Below are 26,077 nucleotides of genomic sequence, written 5' to 3' on the forward strand. Positions count from 1 at the left end.
CACTCCTCCTTGCCACACCTGCTGGTGTCTGCATCTTCTATAGTGCATCCCCCCATGTTGCATGCTACTATAGAACCCCCTCACTACGTCCCACTGCTATTCTATCTTGTCCGCTGCCCTTATTTGTCACATCTGCTCTTTCAGCCACGTCACACCATCAGTGTTGCTCCGTCTGCTTGTTGAATTAACTTTCTCCTTTTTCCCCTTTCCTGTCTTCTTTAGCCTGGCCTTTCCCTCACCCCAGCACCTTTCCCCACTCTTCAACTCCAAGCTGAGAATTGGAACTTATTTTTAGCATTCACTGGCAGGGACAAACATCTGGGAGCCAGCAAGATTTCTAGAAATAAAGAAGAGCAGTAAGCAAATATAGAGGCAGAAATCAGCAGGAAAGAAAGATCATGGATAACAGAAATCAGGAGTTCACAGACAAAGGTCATGGGAAAAACAAGTCAGACCACTAGAGAGCGAGAAAAAGATTGGGGCAACAGAGACGGATCCAGCAAGAGAAAGATCAGTTGACACAGATCAGAGAGATGAACATCAGGGAGGCCAGGAATTGGAGGGAGGTCGATCATGGGAGAAAGCTGCAATAGGTTAGAGAAATCATGGGAAGGCACAGAGACAGACAGACAGTGAGCGCGAGGAGAGGGGGAGATGGAGGCAGTGAGCAAGCGGGGGTGGGGGGGAGGCTGTGAGGAGCGGGGTGGGGGCTGGGGGGACAACGAGGAAGGCCATACTGCCAAAGTGCTGAAGATAGGCATGCCATAAACGCTAAGTGGGACCGGGCTGAGGAAGGAGCTATGGTGGGCCAGACGACAGTGGGATGGTGAGGGCTGGAGAAGGAGCAAGGTTAGGTGCAGAACAAAGCTGGGGTCAATAAAGCAGTAGCCTCAATCATACTGTGTGGAGGGGAGGTTCCAGATCTGTAACCTTCTCGAGGGCTTTTGATAATCACCCCCTGTTTACTGTATTTAGTTTTAATTCATTTGCATGACATTCACTTTTCATCAGAAGCCTATCAGTTGTGTTGTTAAAGGTTATTATTTGCATTTATATGAATTTCATACTGAAAAGCATCTAATTCAGAATGAACTCTTTGATATATCTTAACCAAGTGCTGAGAATACCTGTTAAACTCAGTGGAGCGCATCTGATTTTTGTTCTTATTGCTGGGCTTTATAACACAGTTAATTTGTGCCTCCAGGGTCTTCACATCACAATGGGGCATCCTATCAGCAGCCAATTTCCAACCATCCAGGTAATGACCTTTCCAAATGTACATAGAATTATATCGAGTCAACAGCACAGAAACAGGCCATTTGGCCCAACTGGTTCATGCCGTCCACACGAGCCTCCTCCCACCCCTCTTCATCTAACCCTATCAGCAGATCTTTCTATTCCTTTCTTCCTCATGTTCTTACCTAGCTTCCCCTTAAATGCATCGATACTATTCGCCTCAACTACTCCTTGTGGCAGTGAGTTCCACATTCTCACCACTCTCTGGGTAAAGACGTGTCTCCTGAATTCCCTATTGGATTTATTAGTCACTATCTTATATTTATAACTCCTAGTGCTGGTCTACCCCACAAGTGGAAACATCTTCTCTACATCTATCCTATCCCAACGTTTTCATAATCTTAAAGACCTCTATCAGGTTACCCTTCAGTCTTCTCTTTTCTATAGAAAAGAGCCCCAGCATGTTCAATCTTTCTTGCTAGGTAATAACCTCTCGGTTCTGGCATCATTCTACAGTAGTAAAAAAAAAAATTGCACCTTCTCCAGTGCCTCTATCCCTTTTATAATATGGAGACCAGAACGGTGCACAGTACAGGAAACTTTGGTTTATCCGGAGGTTAACTGTCCGGAATGCTCGAGCCACCGGCAAAAATCAGGAGCCGTTTCGTTAGTTTTTTTTTTTTCTTTTCGTTGCTTTTTTTTCACCAGTCAGGCTCTGCAAGGTCTCGCTGAAGCTGTTGCTAAGCTACAGAGACGCTTGCAAGGTACGGCCGACTGTTTAGAAGCTGTTGCTAAGCAACAGGGTTTGTTGCCAGATACGGAGCTCAAAATCTCCGTATGTTTCAACATTAGCGCTGGTTTGTCCGGCAGTTTTGATGGGATGGCAACAGCTCGGTCCCGTCGGTGCCGGATAGCACAACGTTTCCTGTACTCTGTGTGTAGTAATGGTGTTTGTACAAGTGTCGGCTCTGTTCTGATAAGTTTTTTCTCTTGCCATTACTTTGCTCACTTCTTCCTTGCTCTGTCTGCCCCATCTGTCTCCTCTTCTGCAGGACCTGAGTTCTGGTGTTCGATCACATACTTCGAGATGGACGTGCAGGTGGGGGAGATGTTCAAAGTTCCCTCTAGCTGCCCGATAGTGACAGTCGATGGCTATGTGGATCCATCAGGAGGAGATCGTTTCTGCCTTGGCCAGCTTTCAAATGTACATAGGACTGATGCCAGTGAGAAGGCCAGGTTAGTGTGAAGGACGATACTGTAAAACCTGGTGTAAGAGACTGTGTGGCTGACTGGTGCTGTTGCTGTCCAACAGCCGTTTATACTCTTTCACTCCTCTGCCCTCACAAATATTGTGCTCCCTTGAGATGATGGAAGATATTTGTTCCCAGCCTGCTGCCTGTTTCTGCTTGGGCTGGATATCAGAAGCAATGTCTCAGGATCTTTGCCTCAAGCTTTTAAGTTTGTGCCCCGAGAGTTTGACTTGCGAGCTGTGAGCCTGTGCCACCGTGGATGTTCCTAAAGCAGAAACTTTTACTCTTGGATTCCTCCCATACCTCAGTGGGTAAATGAGCCACCAAGTGTGGTGCTAAGCCATGGAGAGCAGTGGGTCCCAAGTTCCATCGCCATTCCTTGCTGACGATGCTGACCCCGCCAGAATAGCCTGCACTGGAGAGGAGAAAAGTCGGCCAGGATTCTTGCTCTTGCTCACTATGCAGGGACTCCATCTAGGAAAGTGCATGTGTGTGGACATGGCTCAGGATAGGATGGAGCTCAGCTGTGATGCCCCCCCCCCCTACACACAGATACATGGCCTGTCAATGTTCACTGTCTAGGTTTGCACGTCACAAATGACTACACATCTGGCACCTGTGGAAAATATACCTTCCCAAGGCACAGCACGTTTTTTAGAAAGGAGCAAATGGGGAGAAGGGGATAAAAACGAGTGAGGCCAGTCTAGCACTGCAGCTTTACCCAAATCACTGCATTATATGCACATAATCCAGGATATGGAAAATGCTCACTACACCCTTCGAGGACTCTAGGCCACTTCTATTTCTCACACAACCCTCTCTGAGAGGACTGACGATTGAATACTGTATTTTTGCAGTATTGTGCTGTGGACTGGCACATACTAAGAACTGGATTTTTTTTATTCGTTCGAGGGACGTGGGCATCGCTGGCCAGGCCAGCATTTATTGACCATCCCTAATTACCCTTGAGTGACTCGCTAGGCCATTTCACAGGGCAGTTAAGAGTCAACCACATTGCTGTGGGTCTGGAGTCACATATAGGCCAAACCAGGTAAGGACGGCAGATTTCCTTCCCTAAAGGACATTAGTGAACCAGATGGGTTTTTACGACAATCACTGATAGTTTCATGGTCACCATTACTGATGCTAGCTTTTTATTCCAGATTTTTATTTAATTAACTGAATTTAAATTCTCCAGCTGCCGTAGTGAGATTTGAATTCTTGTCACCAGATTATTAGTCCAGGCCTCTGTAGTCCAGTACTTGTCCAGTCCAGCAATATTACCACGATGCAACCATTCCGCATTGAGAATGCCCAGATTAATTTTGCTTCTAATTTTCCCCTGGGCTGCAGGAGTGAAGAAGGGGTTGTCAGCGAGATCACTTCACTTTTGTCCTGGATTCTAGCACAGTTCTCAAGTGAATGAGCTCTGTATTACCCTCTGCACCATCCGATCCCCCTTTATGTCCGGCTATGACCAGTGCGAGTGCATGCAATGTGTTTAAAAGTGCAGAGGTGAGGCTATAGATGGGAATTAAAGAACAGCTTCTGAGCTTGTTTGTGGTGTTGCAGGTTGCACATTGGGAAGGGCATCCAGCTGGAGTGTCGGGGTGAGGGTGATGTCTGGATGCGATGCCTCAGTGACCATGCTGTGTTTGTGCAAAGCTACTACCTGGACCGAGAGGCAGGCCGGGCGCCCGGAGATGCTGTACATAAAATTTACCCAGGTGCATACATCAAGGTGAGGATGAATTTTTCATTTCCTATTGAGACCAGCATGGAATGCAGTCACTCCGTTCTCCATGTCAGCCATGTTGCTGAGTCGGAGGACTGACACGGTGGCATAGTGGTTAGCACTGTTGCCTCACAGCACCAGGGACCCGGGTTCGAATCCGGCCTCGGGCGACTGTCTGTGTGGAGTTTGCACATTCTCCCCGTGTTTGCGTGGGTTTCCTCCGGGTGCTCCGGTTTCCTCCCTGTGGTAAACCACTGTCATACCTGTCTGTGTCTGTATGTGTATTCCACTAGGTACAGGTCTGGACATGCCTCGGCTGACTCCTCCCACTATTCCAGGTATATAAGTGACTACCTCCCAGTCCCTTAGTATTCTGGACGGGTCGACCACTCGAGACAAGACCTTCATTCTTTAGTTAATAAAAGCCTGGTTGTTACTCTCTCAACTTCAGTCTTTTGAGTAATTGATGGCGCATCAATTTTATTAACTAAATTTTTTATAATGGAGAAGATCCTCACACCAGCATGCCTGGACCTGGACAGTCGGGAAGCGGACGCTTCCACCAAGTTTGCTCACTGGCTCACGTGCTTCGAGACATTCCTGACTGCCTCCACTGCGGTCGAAACGGATGCGGACAAACTGTCTGTCCTGTTCTCCAAGGTGAACCACCGAGTGTACTCAGTCATCCGGGACGCGACCTCGTACACAGCCGCCCTCCAGCTCCTCAAGACCCAGTACACGCGCCCTGTGAACGAAGTATATGCTAGGCACCTTCTGGGGAGTCGCAAGCAACAACCTGGGGAATCGACTGAGGAATACCTCCAAGCACTGTCCGTGCTTGGCCGGGCCTGTGGGTGTAAGGCGGTAACGCCCACTAAGTACACGGAGGAACTGATCCGGGATGCCTTCGTAGCGGGCCACAGGTCCAACTACACCCGACAGCGACTGCTGGAGCAGAGTGACCTCACCCTCGACAAAGCCTCCGACATCGCACTAACGCTGGACGCAGCCTTCCGGGGCATGGATGCCTACTCCTCTGCACCGTGGACGCCGCGGGGAACGACAACCTGGGACACGGTAGGACAGCCCCATAGCACCGTGCCACCCCAGCCACAGCCCAACAACGGCCCAACTACCGCAGCAGTGTCCCAAAGCCAGACAGCAGTATCCCAAGGCCAGAAATGCTACTTCTGTGGCCAGGCCAAACACCCCAGAGCGCGCTGCCCGGCGAAGAATGCGACCTGCTCGGGCTGCGGGAAAAAGGGACACTACGCCAGCGTCTGCAAGGCCAAAGCCACCCCGAACGCCAGCAGCGCCGCGTGTGGGCCGTGCGAGCCGCCATCTTGGGCAACCCCAGCCATGTGCGAACCACCGCAGCAGCAGCCATCTTGGACGACTCCAGCCACATGGGAATCATGGACACCACCATCTTGGACACCAGCCGGGACGCAGCAGACTGCCAACCCCCCCCCATCTGATACTCGCAGCAACACACCGACCCCTACGCTGGCCTCTGTGACGCTGGACCAAACGAGACCGCACCAGCTAGCTCGGTCCAAAATGGACGTTAAGGTAAACGGCCATGCAATAAACTGCCTTTTTGACTCCGGGAGCACAGAGAGCTTCATCCACCCCGACACGGTGCGGCGTTGCTCTCTCCCAGTCCTGCCTGCGCACCAGCGGATTTCTATGGCCTCCGAGTCCCAATCAGCGGACATTGGCGGCTACTGCGTGGTGACACTAGTAGTAGACGGGACTGTGTTCAATAATTTTAAACTCCTGGTCCTGCCCGACCTCTGCGCTGCCGTTCTACTGGGGTTGGATTTCCAGTGCCACCTCAAAAGCGTTACGATGGCATACGGTGGCCCCCTCCCCCCACTCACAGTCCGCAGCCAGCAGCCTCCAAATTGCCCGCCGCGCACCAGATGCAACCTCTCCACACTCAGAGTCCCACCCCCCCCACTGTTTGCTAACCTCACCCCCGACTGTAAGCCCATCGCCACAAAGAGCAGGCGATACAGTGCCGGGGACAGGGTTTTCATCAAAACCGAAGTGGAACGGCTCCTGAAGGAGGGGATTATTGAGGGCAGCTCCAGCCCCTGGCGAGCCCAGGTTGTGGTCGTTAAGACCGGCGAGAAACAACGCCTGGTCATCGACTACAGCCAAACAATAAACCGCTACACCCTGCTGGACGCCTACCCACTCCCCCGCATAGCTGACATGGTCAACCAGATCGCGCAGTACCGCGTCTTTTCGACCATTGACCTGAAATCAGCGTACCACCAGCTCCCCATCAGCCCTGAAGACCGCCAGTATACTGCTTTTGAGGCAAACGGCCGCCTCTATCACTTCCTTAGGGTTCCCTTCGGCGTTACCAACGGGGTCTCCGTCTTCCAAAGGGAGATGGACCGGATGGTCGATCAAAACGAGCTGCAGGCCACTTTCCCTTACCTAGATAATGTGACCATCTGCGGCCATGACTTGCAGGACCATGACGCAAACCTCGAGAAATTCCTCCGCACCGCCCAACTCCTGAACCTGACATATAACAAGGAGAAGTGCATATTCCGCACAGACCGCCTCGCCATCCTTGGCTGTGTTGTAGAACACGGGGTCATCGGTCCCGACCCGGACCGGATGCGTCCCCTTATGGAACTCCCACTGCCCCACTGCCTAAAAGCTCTGAAGAGGTGCCTAGGGTTTTTTTCCTACTACGCTCAGTGGGTCCCCTACTATGCAGACAAAGCCCGTCCGCTGATCAAGTCCACCTCTTTTCCCGTGACGGCAGAGGCCCGCTTAGCCTTCCACCGTATCAAGGAAGACATTGCCAAAGCCACCATGCACGCAGTGGACGAATCCATCCCCTTCCAGGTGGAAAGCGATGCGTCCGACTTCGCTCTGGCCGCCACCCTTAATCAGGCGGGGAGACCTGTGGCATTCTTCTCACGAACCCTCCAGGGCCCAGAGACCAGACACTCCGCGGTCGAGAAGGAGGCCCAGGCTATCGTGGAGGCTGTGCGTCATTGGAGGCACTACCTGGCCGGAAAACGATTTACCCTGCTCACTGACCAGCGTTCAGTTGCTTTTATGTTCAACAACAAGCAGAGGGGCAAAATCAAAAATGACAAGATCTTGAGGTGGAGAATCGAACTTTCCACCTACAATTACGAGATCTTGTACCGGCCTGGGAAGCTCAATGAACCCCCAGATGCCCTATCGCGTGGCACCTGCGCCAGCGCGCAGATCGATAGGCTGAGGGCCCTCCACAATGACCTCTGCCACCCGGGGGTCACCAGGTTCTTCCACTTCATCAAGGCCCGCAACCTGCCTTACTCCATCGAGGAGGTCAGGACCATGACCAAGAACTGCCAAGTCTGCGCTGAGTGCAAACCGCACTTTTATAGACCAGACAGAGCCCACCTGATAAAAGCCACTCGCCCTTTCGAACGCCTGAGCGTCGATTTCAAAGGGCCTCTCCCCTCCACCGACCGCAATGTGTACTTCCTCAACATCATTGACGAGTACTCCCGGTTCCCGTTCGCTATCCCCTGCCCGGACATGACCAGTGCCACGGTCATTAAATCTCTGAACAGCCTCTTCACCCTGTTCGGTTTCCCCAGCTATATCCATAGCGACCGGGGCTCATCGTTTATGAGCGACGAACTCCGCCAGTACCTGCTCGCTAGGGGTATAGCCACAAGCAGGACCACCAGTTACAACCCCCGGGGGAACGGACAGGTGGAAAGAGAGAATGCAACTGTTTGGAAGGCCGCCCTACTAGCCTTAAAGTCTAGGGGCCTTCCGACCTCCCGCTGGCAGGAGGTGCTCCCCGATGCGCTCCACTCGATTCGGTCACTTCTCTGCACTGCCACCAATGCCACCCCTCACGAGAAAATGTTTGTCTTCCCAAGGAAGTCCACATCGGGGACATCGCTACCGCCATGGCTGACGTCCCCAGGGCCGGTACTACTGAGAAGACACGTGAGGGCCAATAAAACGGACCCCCTGGTCGAGAGGGTCGACCTCCTCCACGCCAACCCCCAGTACGCTTACATTGCGTACCCGGACGGGCGGGAGGACACAGTCTCCATACGAGACCTCGCACCCTCGGGGACCGCTGTAACCCACTACCCATTACCACCCCCCCCCCACGACCCGATATCCAACCCCAGCAGCCGGCACGCCTGAGCCCGTCACCCACGAGGACTACACTCCAGGGCCCCAGCCTACACGGGACGCGACGCCGGAAGCTCCACCACCCCTGCCGTCGCCACGTCGATCACAGCGGCAGACAAGACCTCCGGAGAGACTCCAATACACGAACTTTTAAATACACTTCACCCCGCCGGACTCATTTTTAAACAAGGGGTGAATGTGGTAAACCACTGTCATACCTGTCTGTGTCTGTATGTGTATTCCACTAGGTACAGGTCTGGACATGCCTCGGCTGACTCCTCCCACTATTCCAGGTATATAAGTGACTACCTCCCAGTCCCTTAGTATTCTGGACGGGTCGACCACTCGAGACAAGACCTTCATTCTTTAGTTAATAAAAGCCTGGTTGTTACTCGCTCAACTTCAGTCTTTTGAGTAATTGATGGCGCATCACTCCCACAGTCCAAAGATGTGCGGGTTAGGTTGATTGGCTATGATAAATTGACCCTTAGTGTTAGGGGGATTAAATATGTGGGGTTACGGGGATCAGGTGGGATATGTGTCGGTGCAGGCTCGATGGGCCGAAATGGCCTCTATCTGCACTGTGGGGTTTCTGTGATTCTGTGGTGCCAAAGGAGATGGAAGGGAGGGCGAGGCGCCCAGGTTCTTGCGCATACAGCAGCTATGACAAAGCTTAGGCTTAATTTGCTTGTTTTTGATTTTTTTTATAAATGTCCTATAGCTGATTTAAATATTAAATGACTCACACACCAGAATGTGTCCAAGGATCCAAACTTTTTAACTTCTTAAATTCTTCATTTTATTCTAATTCTCCATTCTCTGTAAACTTCAGTTCATGCAAATCTCTGCTGTCCGTATCCTGTCCCGCTCACCCATCACCCATGTCCTTGCTGACCTACATTGGCTCCTGATTACCCCAATACCTCCAATTTAAAATTCTTATCCTCATGTTTATATCACTTCATGGCCTTGTCCCTCCCTATCCAGGAGGTAGAGCTGGAGGAGCCGCAGCCCTTGCTCTTGACCAACAGGTTCGAGGTTCTTACTCCCTGTGGGGACAGGAGCAGGGACTGCAGGGAGGATGAGCAACCTGGCCACAGCACCGTGGAACGGGGGGCCATTCAAGAGGGGGAAGTAAATAGAAAAGTTGTAGTGGTAGGGGATAGTATTATTAGGGGGATAGATAGAGTTCTCTGCAGCCGAGAGCGAGAGTTCCGAAGGCTGTGTTGCCTACCCGGTGCCAGGGTTAAGGACATCGCCTCTGGGCTGGAAAGAAACTTGCAGTGGGAGGGGGTGGATCCAGTTGTCGTGGTCCATGTTGGTACAAACGACGTAGATAGGACTAGGAAGCCGGTTCTGTTAAAGGAGTATGAGCAGCTAGGGGTCAAATTAAAAAACAGAACCTCAAGGGTAATAATCTCTGGATTATTACCTGAGCCATGAGCGAATTTGGCTAGGACAAATAAAATTAGAGAGTTAAATGCGTGGCTCAAAGACTGATGTGGGAGAAATGGGCTTTGCTTCCTGGGACACTGGCACCAGTACTGGGGCCGGAGGGAGCTGTTCCGTTGGGACGGGCTTCACTTGGCCAGTGCTGGGACTAGAGTCCTGGCGGATCATATAACTAGGGCTGTAGAGAGGGCTTTAAACTAACTAGTGGGAGGGAGGTTCCTAGAAAGCAAATAATAAACATGACAACAGAGAAGGTCATAGACTTAGGTAGCAGTGGGGAAATTAAAAACCAGAGTGCGTCAGGAAGGGGCAGAAGGTATGGATTAAAGGTGAAGTAATAGAAAGGGCAAAAGCAGGAACTAAGTGTCACAAAACATATTTGAAAGTTCTCTATCTGAATGCACGTAGCATTCGTAACAAAATAGACGAGTTAATGGCACAAATAACTACATATGGGTATGATCTTGTGGCCATTACAGAAACATGGCTGCAGGGTGACAATGCCTGGGAATTAAACATACCAGGTTATTTAACGATCAGGAAGGACAGGCAGGAAGGAAGGGAAGGTGGGGTGGCTCTTAATAAAAGAAGGAACCACTGTAATACAGAGAAATGATATTGGGTCAAAAGATCAGGATAATGAAACAGTTTGGGTGGAGGTAAGGAATAATAAGGGGAAAAAAAACACGAGTGGGCGTAGTCTATAGGCCTCCGAACAGTTGCAACTCTGTTGGACGGAGTATCAATCAGGAAATAGTTGAGCCTTGTAATAAGGGAACATCTATAATTATGGGGGATTTTAACTATCATATTAATTGGACAAATCAAATTGGGCAGGGCTGCCTTGAGGATGAGTTCATTGAGTGTATTAGGGATGGGTTTCTTGAGCAGTATGTAACTGAACCGACCAGGGGGCAAGCAACCTTAGATCTGGTCCTGTGTAACGAGACAGGATTAATTAAAAATGTCCTAGTAAAGGATCCCCTTGGAATGAGTGACCATAACATGGTTGAATTCCATATTCAATTAGAGGGTGAGAAGGTTGGATCTCAAACAAGCGTGCTAAGCTTGAATAAAGGAGACTATGAAGGTATGAGAGCGGAATTGAGTAAAGTGGATTGGGAAAATAGATTAAAGGGTAAGACGATACATGATCAGTGGTGTACATTTAAGGAGTTATTTTACAACTTCCAAAAAAAAAATATTCCACTGAGAAGAAAAGGGTATAAAAGAAAAGACAGCCATCCGTGGCTAAGTAAAGAAATTAAGGATAGTATTCGACTAAAAACAAGGGCATATAAGGTAGCCAAATCTAGTGGGAGGATAGAGGATTGGGAAAACTTTAAAAGACAGCAAAAAGTAACAAAAAGATTGATTAAGAAAGGGAAGATAGATTATGAAAGTAAATTAGCAAAAAATATAAAAACAGATAGTAAGAGTTTTTATAGTTATATAAAAAGAAAAAGGGTGGCTAAAGTAAATGTTGGTCCCTTAGAGGATGAGACCGGGAAATTAATGGTGGGAAATATGGAGATGGCAAAAACACAATGAATATTTTGTATCAGTCTTTACAGTAGAAGACACTAAGAATATCCCAACACTGGACAAACAGGGGGCTATAGGGTGGGAGGAGCTAAACACGATCAAAATCACTAAGGAAGTGGTACTCGGTAAAATAATGGGACTCAAGGCAGATAAATCACCTGGACCTGATGGCTTACATCCTAGGGTCTTGAGGGAAGTGGCGGTAGGGATTGTGGATGCATTGGTAATAATTTTCCAAAACTCCGTGGAATCAGCAAAGGTCCCGGCAGACTGGAAAACTGCTAATGTAACGCCCTTATTTAAAAAGGGCAGTAGACAGAAGGCTGGAAACTATAGACTGGTTAGCCTAACATCTGTGGTAGGTAAAATATTGGAGTCCATTATTAAGGAGACAGTAACAGGACATTTGGATAATCATAATTTAATAGGACAAAGTCAGCATGGTTTTATGAAGGGGAAGTCATGTTTGACAAATTTGCTGGAGTTCTTTGAGGAAGTAACATATAGGGTGGATAAAGGAGAACCAGTGGACGTAGTGTATTTAGACTTCCAAAAGACATTTGACAAGGTGCCACACAAGATTATTGCTTAAGATAAAAAATCACGGGATTGGGGGTAATATTCTGGCATGGATAGAGGATTGGCTATCTAACAGAAGGCAGAGAGTTGGGATAAATGGTTCATTCTCGGACTGGCAATCAGTAACTAGTGGTGTTCCACAGGGGTCAGTGCTGGGTCCCCAACTCTTTACAATCTATATTAACGATTTGGAGGAGGGGACCGAGTGTAACATATCACAGTTTGCAGATGATACTAAGATGGGAGGGAAAGTAGTGAGTGAGGAGGACATAAAAAACCTGCAAGGGGACATAGACAGGCTAAGTAAGTGGGCAGAGATTTGGCAGATGGAAGACAATACTGGAAAGTGTGAGGTTATGCACTTTGGCAGGAAAAATCGTAGAGCAAGTTATTATCTTAATGGCAAGAAACTGGAAAGTACTGAAGTACAAAGGGATCTGGGGGTCCTGGTGCACGAAACTCAAAAGGTTAGTATGCAGGTGCAGCAAGTGATTAAGAAGGCCAATGGAATGTTGGCTTTCATTGCTAGGGGGATAGAATATAAAAATAGGGAGGTATTGCTTCAGTTGTACAAGGTATTGGTGAGACCGCACCTGGAATACTGCATACAGCTTTGGTGTCCATACTTAAGAAAAGACATACTTGCTCTCGAGTCAGTACAAAGAAGGTTCACTCGGTTAATCCCGGGGATGAGGGGATGGACATATGAGGAGAGGTTGAGTAGATTGGGACTCTACTCATTGGAGTTCAGAAGAATGAGAGGCGATCTTATTGAAACATATAAGATTGTGACGGGGTTGGATCGGGTGGATGCGGGGAGGATGTTCCCGATGATGGGTGAAACTAGAACTAGCGGGCATAGTCTTAGAATAAGGGACTGCTCTTTCAAAACTGAGATGAGGAGGAACAACTTCACTCAGAGGGTGGTAGGTCCATGGAATGTGCTGCCCCAAAAAGCTGTAGAAGCTACATCATTACATAAATTTAACACAGAAATAGACAGTTTCCCAGAAGTAAAGGGAATTAAGGGTTATGGGGAGCAGACAGGAATTTGGACATGAGTCTAGGTTCGGATCGGTCATGGCCCTGTGGGTAGCGGAGCGGGCCCAGGGGCCGTGTAGCCTGATCCTGCTCCTATTTCGTGTCTAATTCTGTTAGATTCAGGAGATGGTTCTGTGATAGTGGATTGGCGGTTAGGATCAGATCAGCCATGATCTTGTTGAATGGCGGAGCAGGCTCGAGGGGCCGATTGGCCTACTCATAGAGTCATAGAGTTTTACAGCACAGAAAGAGGCCCTTCGGCCCATCGTGTCCGCGCCGCCCATCCACCCCTGTCCTGTCTAATCCCATTTTCCAGCATTTGGTCCATAGCCTTGTATGCAATGGCATTTCAAGTGCTCATCCAAATGCTTCTTGAATGTTGTGAGGGTTCCTGCCTCTACCACCCTTTCAGGCAGTGAGTTCCAGATTCCAACCACCCTCTGGGTGAAAAAGTTCCTCCTCAAATCCCCTCTAAATCTCCTGCCCCTTACCCTGAATCTATGCCCCCTTGTTATTGACCCCCCTACTAAGGGGAAAAGTTCCTCTTTATCTACCCTATCTATGCCCCTCATCATTTTGTACACCTCAATCAGGTCCCCCCTCAGCCTTCTTTGCTCTAAGGAAAACAACCCCAGCCTGTTTAGTCTTTCTTCATAGCTGAGGCGCTCCATCCCAGGTAACATCCTGGTGAATCTTCTCTGCACCCTCTCCAAAGCAATCACATCCTTCCTATAGTGAGGCGACCAGAACTGCACACAGTACTCCAGCTGTGGCCTCACCAGCGTTTTGTACAGCTCCATCATAACCTCCCTGCTCTTATATTCTATGCCTCGGCTAATGAAGGCAAGTATCCCATATGCCTTTTTAACCACCTTATCTACCTGTTCCGCTGCCTTCAGAGATCTATGTACATGTACACCAAGGTCCCTCTGACCCTCTGTACTTCCTAGGGTCCTACCACTCATTGTGTATTCCCTTGCCTTATTTGTCCGTCCAAAATGCATCACCTCGCACTTTTCAGGGTTAAATTCCATTTGCCACTTTTCCGCCCATCTGACCAACCCGTTTATATCGTCCTGTAGCCTGAGGCTTTCCTCCTCGCAATTTACCACCCCACCAATTTTCGTGTCATCTGCGAACTTACTGATCATACCTTTTACATTCTCATCCAAATCATTTATGTAGATCACAAACAACAAGGGACCCAGCACCGATCCCTGAGGTACCCCACTGGACACAGGCTTCCAGTCACAAAAGCATCCTTCGACCATCACCCTCTGCCTCCTGCCACTCAGCCAGTTTAGGATCCAACGCGCCAAGGCACCCTGGATCCCATGGGCTCTTACCTTCTTGACCAGTCTCCTATGTGGGACTTTGTCAAAAGCTTTACTGAAGTCCATGTAAACCACATCCACAGCATTTCCCTCATCCACCCCCCTAGTCACCCCCTCGAAAAATTCAATCAGATTTGTCAGACATGATTTACCCTTGACAAAGCCATGCTGACTATCCCCGATTAATCCTTGCCTCTCCAAGTGGAGATTAATTTTGTCCCTCAGAATTTTTTCCAATAATTTCCCTACCACAGATGTTAGGCTCACTGGCCTGTAATTCCCTGGTTTATCCCTGCTACCCTTCTTGTATAGTGGTACTACATTAGCTGTTCTCCAGTCCTCTGGTACATCCCCTGTGGCCAGAGAGGTTCTGAAAATTTGTGTCAGAGCCCCTGCAATCTCCTCCTTTGCCTCCCACAGCAGCCTGGGATACATCTCGTCCGGGCCTGGGGATTTATCCACTTTTTGGCCTGCTAAAACCGCTAGCACCTCCTCCCTCTCGATGCTAATATGTTCAAGTATGTCACAGTCCCCTTGCCCGATTTCTGTGTCTGCATCGTCTCTCTCCATAGTGAACACAGATGCAAAAAATTCATTTAAAACCCCGCCTACATCATCTGGTTCTACACACAGATTGCCACTTTGGTCCCTAATGGGCCCTACCCTTTCCCTGGTTATCCTCTTGCCCTTAATATACTTATAAAACATCTTAGGATTTTCCTTTATTTTGCTCGCCAGTGTTATTTCATGGCCCCTCCTCGCCCTCCTAATTTCTTTTTTAAGTATGCCCCTGCACTTTTTATACTCCTCTAGGGCTTCTTCCGTCTTTAGTCTTTTGTAACTGCCAAAAGCCCCCCTTTTATTTCTAATGCATTTTTGTATATCCCTTGTCATCCAAGGTTCCCTTTGCTTGTTGGTCCCACCCTTGACCTTTACAGGAACATGTTGGCGTTGTACTCTCTCTATTTCCCTTCTGAAAGTCTCCCACTGTCTTGATGTGGATTTTCCTATAAGTAGCTGCTCCCAGTCCACTTTGGCCAGATCCTGCCTTATCATATTAAAATCGGCCTTCCCCCAATTTAGAACCCTTATTTCCGGGCCGTCTTTGTCTTTTTCCATGACCACCTTAAATCTCACCGAATTATGGTCACTATCGCCAAAATGCTCTCCTACTGACACTTCCACCACTTGCCCGGCTACATTCCCCAGAATTAGGTCCAGTATCGCCCCCTCTCTTGTAGGACTTTCTACATGTTGGCTCAAAAAGCTCTCCTGGATGCACTTTAAGAATTCTGCACCCTCTAAGCCTTTCACACTCTGACTATCCCAATTTATATTGGGGAAGTTGAAATCCCCCACTATTATTACCCTATTATTTTCGCACTTTTCTGAGATTTGCCTACATATCTGTTCCTCTATCTCCCCCTGACTGTTTGGGGGCCTATAGTACACTCCCAGCAAAGTGCTTGCCCCCTTTTTGTTTTTAAGTTCTACCCATATGGCCTCATTAGAGGAACCCGCTAATATATCATCCCTCCTTACAGCAGTAATTGACTCCTTAATTAATATTGCAACACCCCCTCCCCTTTTACACCCCCCTCTGTCTCGCCTGAAGATTCTATACCCCGGAATATTGAGCTGCCAGTCCTGACCCTCCCTCAACCATGTCTCCGTGATAGCAACAATATCGTACTCCCATGTATTCAACAACAACTTCAGTTCGTCCACCTTATTTGCAGGACTCCTTGCATTAAAATAAATGCCTTCCAGCCCTGCCATATTCCCTTTTGCCTTCGCATATTTGCTCTGCCTTGTTTTTTTCTCTGTATTTGGCTGTAAATCACCCCCTGCTATAGCTCCACTCTGTACCCCATCCCCCTGCCAAGTTAGTTTAAACCCCCCCCAGCAGTGCTAGCAAACCTCCCCGCAAGGATATTGGTTCCCCTCTGGTTCAGGTGTAAACCGTCCGACTTGTACAAGTCCCACCTTTCCCAGAAGCAGACCCAGTGATCCAGGAAACTAAAGCCCTCCCTCCTGCACCATCCCTTTAGCCACGCATTCATCTGTTCTATCTTCCCATTCCTATACTCACTAGCACGTGGCACCGGGAGTAATCCAGAGATTACAACCTTTGAGGTCCTGCTCTTTAATCCTTCACCTAGCTCCCTAAATTCTTGCTGCAGGACCTCATCCCTCTTTTTACCTATGTCGTTGGTACCAATGTGGACCACGACCTCTGGCTGTTCACCCTCCCCCTCCAGAATGCCCTGCAGCCGCTCAGTGATATCCTTGACCCTGGCACCAGGGAGGCAACAAACCATCCTGGATTCACGTCTACGGCCACAGAAACGCCTATCTGTTCCCCTTACTATAGAATCCCCTACCACTATTGCTCTCCCACTCTTTTTCCCCCCTTCCTGGGCAGCAGGAGCACCCCCAGTGCCAGGAAGTTGGCTGCTGCTGCCTTCCCCTGGTGAGTCATCCCCCTCAACAGTATCCAAAGCGGCATACCTGTTTGAGAGGGGAATGGTCACAGGGGTCTCCTGCACTACCTGCCTGCTTCTATTGCTCCTCCTGGTGGTCACCCATTTCCTATCTTCCTGTGCAGCCCTTCCCTGCGGTGTGACCAACTCACTAAACGTGTTATCCACGAACCTCTCAGCATCGTGAATGCTCAACAACCCATCCACCCGCAGCTCCAGCGCCTCAATGCGGTTTGCTCGTAGCTGCAGATGGATGCATCTCTGGCACACGTGGTCATCAGGGGCACCGGCAGTGTCCCTGAATTCCCACATAGAGCAAGAGGAGCATATCACGGGGCTGGGCTCACCTGGCATGACCTTCCCTTTACTTAATTTAAATTAATTTACTATCACCAATTAAAAATATCTCTAAGGCGCTTGTATAGTCTACCAACAGTCCCTGCTACACCAGAAAAGACCCTAGTAACTATAAACTACAGAGTTTAAGTTTAAAAAAGAGAAATACTCACCAACCAATCACTTACCTGCTCCCTGGTGACGTCACACTCTGATTACTTTTTACCTCTCTCCTCTGCTGTTGATGTGGTCCCGCCTCTGCTGAACCCGCCGGTTTTAAGTGCTCCTATTTCTTATGTTCTTATGTTATCTCTCTAACCCCCTCCAGCTCTACCCCCCTCAACCCCAGAACTCTCCCTCTGATTCTGGCCTTTAGTGCATTTCTCCCCCCCCCACCCTCCGTTCACGCCACCATTGGCGGCCGTGCCCCAGGTCCTGGAATTCTCTCCAAGCTTTTGCTCACTATCCGAAGACCTCCTTTGGCTCCTTGTCTGATTTTTGTCTGTGAAGAGCTTTTGATCCCTTTTTTTCCATTATTAAAGGTAATATATAAATGCAAGTTATTACCGTTCTATATTAATTTTAGCCAAACCCATTCTAAAAGGTTTTTGTTGCTACTTACTAAGACTCCGCATCTACAGCCCTCTGGGGTAGAGAATTCCACAGGTTCACCACCCTCGGAGTGAAGAAATTCCTCCTCCTCTCAGTCCTAAATGGCCGACCCCTTATTCTGAGACTGTGACCCCGTGTTCTAGATTCCCCAACCAGGGGAAACATTTTCCCAGCATTAACCCTGTGAAGCCCCTTAAGAATTTTATATGTTTCAATTAGATCATCTCTCATTCTTCTAAACTGTAGGGAATATAGGTCTAGTCTACTCAATCTCTCCATAGTTGAAAGTTATTTAAGAGAATGGCTGAGACATAGGAGATGTTCAGGGATGGTGAAACAATCTAATCTATTGAAACTGTGTTAGCTTCTGTGTTACCATGATTAGCAGTTTAGTCTGAACTACACAGCCCATCAATGTGTGTGTGTGTGTGTGTGTGTGTGTGTGTGTGTGTGCCAGTTTGAAGAGCTCAGGAGGGTATTGTAATACGGCAAAGTATTTCTACGCATATGCTGACAGTAACAGGGTTCATTGTTACAGCGCCTGATGTCTCCGCTATTTTACACATACAGTCTAGCTTTAGTTCATAGCCTATGGGAGCTGACATAATGAGCATCGCTGGATGGCGCAGTGGGTTAGACAGTGACCTCTCGCCTCTCAGGCCAGCCAGGAGATGAGTCTCCCTCTCTGGCTGCAAGATTCCTATGTGAAAGCTTGGGCAATCTCAATGCAGTTTCTCTTCATGCGCCCACAGCACAAAACAGCCCCAAAGTGCAAGCTAATCGGCAGTCTCACTCGACACCACAGGGTGAGTGGTGTCGAGACAGGAAATATTGCTACACTGTTGGGATTTGGAGTGCTCTCTGAAGGCTAGAGCAGAAACTCTGCATCTGGATACACTCTGTCTGACCCGGGAGTGATTGATGCTGACACTGAAATGTGAAAAATTCCAACAGCCAGCATCAACGTTCCTCACCTTAATGCGGCAAAACTTTTAAAAAATGTAATGGAAAGTGTCCTGAATGGTAAACGTAACAGATCAACGTGCAGCCTTGGAGTCTGGCGCCCCTTCGGCCTCCCGGCATCGGGCGCCCCTTCGGCCTCCCGGCGTCGGGCGCCCCTTCGGCCTCCCGGCGTCGGGCGCCCCTTCGGCCTCCCGGCGTCGGGCGCCCCTTGTTGTAGCATAAAGTTTCCAGGTTATCGCTGCACAGACTTTCTCTGTCCTATTTAAGTGATCTTCAGCCAGACACTCCTGTCATCATCCTCCAAACACATGTCCCCAGTTACTGTTTGTTTCCTGTGTCTCGGAGACCAATCCAATCCATTATGCCCTGCCCCATAATCCTCTGCCAACTCCACTTTACCTTGTTACCTCCCTCCTTGCCTTCAGAAGCCGTCTGAACACCCATCTCTCTTCAGCCATACCTTCAGCATATTCCCCTGAGCTCCTCTTTCACCTGCTCCTGTCCACTTCACACTTCAAGGTAAGGAGCAGTATATTTATTGTTTGAAATGGTTGTGGAGTATATTCAAGACAGAGATCGATAGATTTTTGGGTAGTAAGGAAATCCAAGGTATATGGGGCTAGTTGAGGTAAAAGATCAGCCATGAACTTATGAAATGGCGGAGCAGGCTCGAAGAGCCGAATGGCCGACTCCTGCTCCTATTTCTTATGTTCTTGCTTTTCACTGTCCTTTTTTTCTATGCAGGTGTTTGATTTACGTCAGTGTCACCGGCAGATGCAGCAACAAGCAGCTACCGCACAAGCAGCAGCGGCAGCGCAGGCCGCAGCCGTGGCAGGGAACATTCCGGGCCCTGGGTCTGTGGGAGGCATCGCACCTGCTGTTAGTAAGTAGGAGTACATTCGGGGCCCATTCGGCCTCGCACTTATAGTCTGTCTCTGCAGAGTCATCACAAAATAATTCCCAAAATCTACATCTTCCGGCTGAGAATTTAAACCGAGGCCCCGTCTGCCCTCTCGGGTGGATGTAAAAGATCCCACGGCCACTATTTGAAGAAGAGCAGGGGAGTTCTCCCCGGTGTCCTGGGGCCAATATTTATCCCTCAACCAACATCAATAAAAAACAGATTTTTCTGGTCATATACCTCATTGCTGTTTGTGGGAGCTTGCTGTGCACAAATTGGCTGCCAAGTTTCCCTACAGTGACTAAACTTAAAAAAAAAAAGTACTTCATTGGCTGTGAAGCACTTTGGGACGACCTAAAGTTGTGAGAGGTTCTGTATAAATGCAAGATTGTTTGTTCTTTACATCAATGTCTCATACTCTATATTCAGTTAGGTACTGATGCCAGTTCATCTGTGCCACCCTAAAGCAAAATGGCATGTGGGGGGCAGGGGATTAAATAGCAGAGTACCAAGGTCTTTGGACATTTCCCTCTACCAGCTTCTAAAGTGGCAAGGTATCCTTAAAAGGACCATCTGTAATAAATTGACATTTACAATGCCAGTTTGGTACTGTTATGGGGATTGGACAACCATGGTATGCAAACCCACTTATTCCAGCCAATCCTTTAATAGCCCTTTTATGTGAAACTAAGGCTGGGGAAATCCTTCTCCAATGCTCCGCTTAGTGGGGAGTGTGTGGTCACGTGCGCTCAGAGTATTCTCCATTGGCGATGTCAGTGCCAGCTTGGTTCTGCACAACACCGTCTATCTTTGTGATTCATAGTCTTGCCAGTTTCAACGCTGTCCTGAAATGCGATGCTATCTCACAGATAAGGACAGGGAGGTCACCCGTAGCCACACTGTATACCTCTCTGCTGAGTAATGGGGAAATAGCAAATTTTAATGCTGTAAAAAAATTTTTTTTTAACTGATCACCAAAGCTTGAATGTGAAGATTGACAGCTGTGAAGCAATGTGCCTTTGACAGTGGGAAGCACACCATTCGATTCCTCCGGTGTAAACTGTTCGAACTTGTGTTGTGAAGGACAGAGATGAATATTAAGGTGTCACCTTTATCTTTAAGCCTCTGAGGCTATTCTAATTACAATATGAATAACTTGGTTTAGCTAAACTTACAGCATTTCAACCTTCTCTTTCTCTTCCCCCCCCTCCCCCCCCAACCCCACTGTCCCACTCTGCAAATGAAATATGAATAGGATTTTGCTTGTCTCCATTTGGGGAAAAAATTGTCTGTTTGGTGCTTACAAGCAGTTCTCTGACTGTGAATCAACCACTCGGGTTCCTTCTTCAAGTGAAGCACCTTTGCAGACAACTTTAACAAGATCAGATGGTTGTGTCGTGACTTACGTAGCGAGGTTGTGTCATCTTGCATGTAGCACCAGCCTGTCGCACTCCACTGCCTGATGTGAGGGTCTTTGTGGCTTTGTGCTTTGTCTTCCACTGTTGCCGACATCCTGCACTGCTGAAGCCTCTTTATTGTTTCAGGTCTTTCTGCAGCTGCGGGGATTGGAGTTGATGACCTGAGGCGTCTCTGCATCCTCCGGCTGAGCTTTGTAAAGGGTTGGGGACCAGACTATCCACGGCAGAGCATCAAACACACACCCTGCTGGATCGAGGTCCACCTCCACCGGGCACTGCAGCTCCTGGACGAGGTTCTGCACACCATGCCCATCACCGACCCAGGATCCGTTAACTGACACTGGCTGCCTTCCTCCCTTTGTTCCCTTCACCTACCCAATTATGTCAGACTTGTAAACTGATCAATTGAATCTGGGGACCTCTGCAGTCACGTCAGACTGATACAACATAACTTTATTTTTATATAAGTTTTATCTTATTGCTTATTTACCATGTGCGTAAAAGCACGGTCATGAAAAATTCACACTACAATCACGATGGAGATGTTTGCGGAACTTGCCCCCCTTGTCTCTGCACAATGTATTTATTTGGTCTTCTGATTAGGATTTGCAGCAAATAGCCCAGCAACGGATCATGTGGTTCTAGTTCAATTCCCAGTGCGGAATTGGATCAGGATTTGCTTGCTCTGACTTTGGATTTCCTGTGTAACCGGTTTATCAGGACAAGAATCTTCAAACTGTTTTTAGATTTCTACCTGAGCAATAGACGCTCTGAGTGATTTTTATTTTACTCTTTGTTTTGTTAAAGGGAATTTAAGCCCTGTTCTACTATTGCTAGATGTCACTATATCGTGGAACAACTTAGCCTAAACTAGAGGTGAAAATTCTGAGATCTGTTTTAACTATCCAATCAAATAATATAGTCCAACATCATGTGCTGCTTTTTTTTATCTGAATGAAGTTTCTACATGGCCAGGTAAAGGTGTTACAAGGCGTAGTGAACTTACAGAGCAGACTGAGGATGGACAGTTTGAAAGCAGCCCATTGCCTTGTACCTTTTAACAATCCGATTGTTCACTGCCGCTTGTCCCTTCCACCTCTGCAAGACATGGCAGTGGGAGGGACTGAGCTCTTTCTCCTTCACTTTTGATATGTGGAATTCCAGATTCAAGGATAGACTTGAAAAGATGTTTGGCCGGATAGTGTCCATTACCCCTGCAGTAGAGCTCCAGTGAGTCCGCACACTCTGCTTGTCCCAAAGCCTGAAATACCATGAATGCCTCACTGCGAGGAGCACAGTTCTGGGGTCTAGCTTCTTGTAAAAGAGGAATGTTTAACCATCAGCCACAGTGATTTTCATTTAGATTCTATTGGATCATGCATGACTGTGAGTTGAAGCTTTACAGATTCTTTATAAGACCTAGCAATCTTCCTCCTCTCACCCTGTAGCTTGGGCCTGCAAAAGGTTTCAACAGGTTACAATACATAACATCATCTGATGATTTAATTATAACTCACATCACCTTTCACCGGACAATGTGGGGACTCCAAAAAGAAAATAGTGCTTCTACTGGACTGAACACTGAGTTACCGGATGCTGGTGTGACATTGTAACTTCCATGACTATGGCGTATAACAATTTAGATCCGATATCTTACCCAAGTGCAGTAACAAAAATGTAGCTGTCCACACAAAGTTATGGCAAGCTGGTCTTGCATCTGTCTGGATTCAGTTCAAGTTTGGTTCCTTAATTGCACCAATAGTTAAGACGTGTCCTTTGTGATGTATTCATGCTAATGCGACCAGGAGGTGCACCGCTGTGGCCAGTACAGACTTCTCATCTGCTGCCTGCCTCCTTGTAATAGCATCACCGTTTCACCATTCCATGTCAGCACTGCATGCAGCCCAGAGTCTTGTGTGTTTAAATCAAATGAGGTAGATTCCTCCCGTTTCCAGTTTCACCCAGAGCCACACTTCCTGCTCCTCATCACCATGCAGTGATTCCCTCTGCAGATCAGATGAGAGCAGGATTGGGCTCAGTTCTGACACTCTCTACTGTCAACTACCGTGCTGACACTTGCTGTCTAGGTTCACATATGAAGATTGTTGCCTGGCAGAGGAACCAGAGGCCGATAGATCCAGACCCCAGCAAGAGCTGGTGCCGTCAGGATAAGGGGGCGGGAAATGAGCAAAAACACTAAAATAGACTCTAGCAACGGCATGCAGCAAACACAGCCTATATATGGCTGAGGATTCTCTTGGTTATGATAAACATTCGATTTGTATGAAGTGCCCTGTCTTTTACACAGCTTGTACCCTTGGAAGACTGGTTACAAAGGATAACACCAGACACGTTGAATTGGAGGAATGAGCAAGCTCGGTCTTCTCATCTACCCCGTGCTGCTCTTGCTCATTGACCACAGAGCAAATACACAAGTTATATTACACAAATGGCAAAGGATTTTAATTGTGATATTTCTATGATTTCCTACTGTTTGGACAGTGTAGTGGGAGCTTTACGCTGCATCTAACACACGCTGTACCTGAGCTAGGAGTACTGAATGTGACAAATTTAGGAGTGTTACTCTATCTAATCTATGCTGTGCCTAATGGGGCAGTGTAAAGGAAGGGTTTTCACTTGAGGTGTACTGGCAATGCTGTAGTATTCTTCAGTTACCTCATCCAGATGGGCACAATAAGAAATCATAGCCATCCCCACCTCTTTCCCCCCCCCCCCCCCCCAACAAAAATCATTTTACCGGATTTGATCAGACCTACCGTGCTGTGCTCTACCCAGGCCTGCTCATATTCTGCTTCTGTCAACCTCTTGCAGTGGTCTCTGAATCGAGCTATGACTGGTTTGGGAGAAGGAGAATGGGTCGCTTATTGTAAGCTTCACTTTGTGCTAGTTACTGATATGTGAAGGATTTCGCCAGTTCTGGTCTGGCACCAGGATCCCGGAACTCCCCCCCCCCCCCCCCCCCACCCCCCCGGCCCCCTGAGATGTGTACCCTGACCCTGCCCATCCCCCGTGCCCCCGAGGCATATACCCTGATGCCTCCTGTGCCCGAGGTGTGCAGCCATGCTTCAGTGGCCTGAACCCCGTGTTGCAGGAAGCATGTTAAGCTATAGTAACTAAGAATATTTTAAGTTATGTGTCATAAATTTGTGATGAACTCAAGTGGATTTTCTAAGTCAATTTAATTTTTAAATTCTGTATTTTAAGATGCAAATCCAAGTCTCACCTGAGGCACAGGTTGTGGTGGAGGTTGATTGTTAATCATCTGTCTGTCCTCCACCCCTAAACAAGGTAGCAATAGAACATCGCCAAAGATCAAAAGCAATTACAGCAGTTTGTGGCTTCCAGACATTCTTCAGGGCTTGTTGGAAAATGCTTTGGCATGAGTTGTATTCTTCTACAGATACCTGACTGGGTGTGCAGTTGCACCTGGCCAGCTGTGAATGGGTGTGCAGTTGTACCTGGCCAGCTGTGACTGGGTGTGCAGTTATACCTGGCCAGCTGTGACTGGGTGTGCAGTTGTACCTGGCCAGCTGTGGTTGGGTGTGCAGTTGTACCTGGCCAGCTGTGGCTGGGTGTGCAGTTGTACCTGGCCAGCTGTGACTGGGATGTGCAGTTGTACCTGGCCAGCTGTGACTGGGTGTGCAGTTGTACCTGGCCAGCTGTGACTGGGTGTGCAGTTGCACCTGGCCAGCTGTGACTGGGTTGCGCAGTTACACCTGGCCAGCTGTGACTGGATGTGCAGTTGTACGTGGCCAGCTGTGACTGGGTGTGCAGTTGTACCTGGCCAGCTGTGGTTGGGTGTGCAGTTGTACCTGGCCAGCTGTGGCTGGGTGTGCAGTTGTACCTGGCCAGCTGTGGCTGGGTGTGCAGTTGTACCTGGCCAGCTGTGACTGGGTGTGCAGTTGCACCTGGCCAGCTGTGACTGGGATGTGCAGTTGCACCTGGCCAGCTGTGGCTGGGTGTGCAGTTGCACCTGGCCAGCTGTGGCTGGGTGTGCAGTTGTACCTCATTGCTATCTGTAGCCTTGTGTTGCAAGGGTGGAAAGCAGTTGATTATGTGTGAGTCATTATTGATCACCCAGAAGTCAGTTGACGCTACATAACCGTTATCCTCCTCCCCCCACCTCCCCAAATGTGGTGTCAAATAGGAAAACTCCTTGTGGGAAGATGAGCGTACAAACATATCCCTAATGAAACACTTGCCCAGGTTGCCGGCACTCCACTCCCTCCTTCCTCTTGCAGCAGCACATGCTTGGGGCAGAGGATCTGTTCTGTTCTAAAAATCCTGGCCTGTGGGAGTTAGTTCTTAAGATTTCACTGAGGAATTGCACACAGAAAATTCCCCGGTACTGAAACATTCCATATTAATGTAGAGTCCTTGATCAGGATATAAACTACCCCAGCACCTGTAATCAGATACAGTAACACCTGTACTTCTAATTACATTTTATGGTAAAGATTTGTCTTCTATTTCTATTTATACTCAGTTACTGAGTAAACAATTAAAATGACAGGCTGTGGTACAAATGAGTGCAGGTGGGCTGTTTCTGATGTGCCGTTTTATCCAGACCCTGTTGTATGTGTAATATTTCCTGGCAAGCAGTTGTAGGCAATTGTTGGAATGTGCTGTGTGTATAGAAGAGGTTTAAACTGCCCTGATCACCTGTATAAAATCTTTTGTCACAAATCCGTGTTTTTTTTTTGCCTTTTGCGAGGTGTATAAGACAACCTGTCTATTGTAACCAGTTGCTCCACCATCATCTCATTATTTCTCCTGCCCGAGGGTTCAGTGTGCTACCTGCTGTGGTTCTGAGCCATACGGACCAAAGGAAGGTCCCAGGATTAATGCATAGAGTTTGCTGATCTCCGCCTGGGCAGTTGATCTTGGCACTCTTGGGCTAGTAGCGGTGTGCGGGGTACAGCTGCTGCTGATCACTATTCAGTCAGTCCAGCTGGAAAGTACATGTGGGCGTGAGGTAGGGACCACATTGGGATA

At 48.4% G+C, this 26,077-nt stretch overlaps 1 protein-coding gene across 1 annotated transcript in view; it reads left to right on the plus strand.

The window, feature by feature from the left end:
- Positions 1-25,768, plus strand: part of smad10a (SMAD family member 10a) — a 115,309-nt gene extending 89,541 nt beyond the window's left edge. Inside the window, exons 9-13 of the mRNA XM_085978400.1 lie at positions 1,205-1,258; positions 2,289-2,472; positions 4,059-4,227; positions 19,487-19,625; positions 21,188-25,768. Coding sequence (XP_085834526.1) covers positions 1,205-1,258; positions 2,289-2,472; positions 4,059-4,227; positions 19,487-19,625; positions 21,188-21,399 — 758 coding nt within the window. The 3' untranslated portion in view covers positions 21,400-25,768. The remainder of the gene's footprint in view (positions 1-1,204; positions 1,259-2,288; positions 2,473-4,058; positions 4,228-19,486; positions 19,626-21,187) is intronic.
- Positions 25,769-26,077: the final 309 nt, after the last annotated feature.

This window comes from Somniosus microcephalus, unplaced genomic scaffold (genome assembly GCF_052327205.1).
Source record: "Somniosus microcephalus isolate GS21.2 unplaced genomic scaffold, FLI_Smic_1.0 unresolved_chr7, whole genome shotgun sequence".
Classification (NCBI taxonomy): Eukaryota; Metazoa; Chordata; class Chondrichthyes; order Squaliformes; family Somniosidae; genus Somniosus; species Somniosus microcephalus.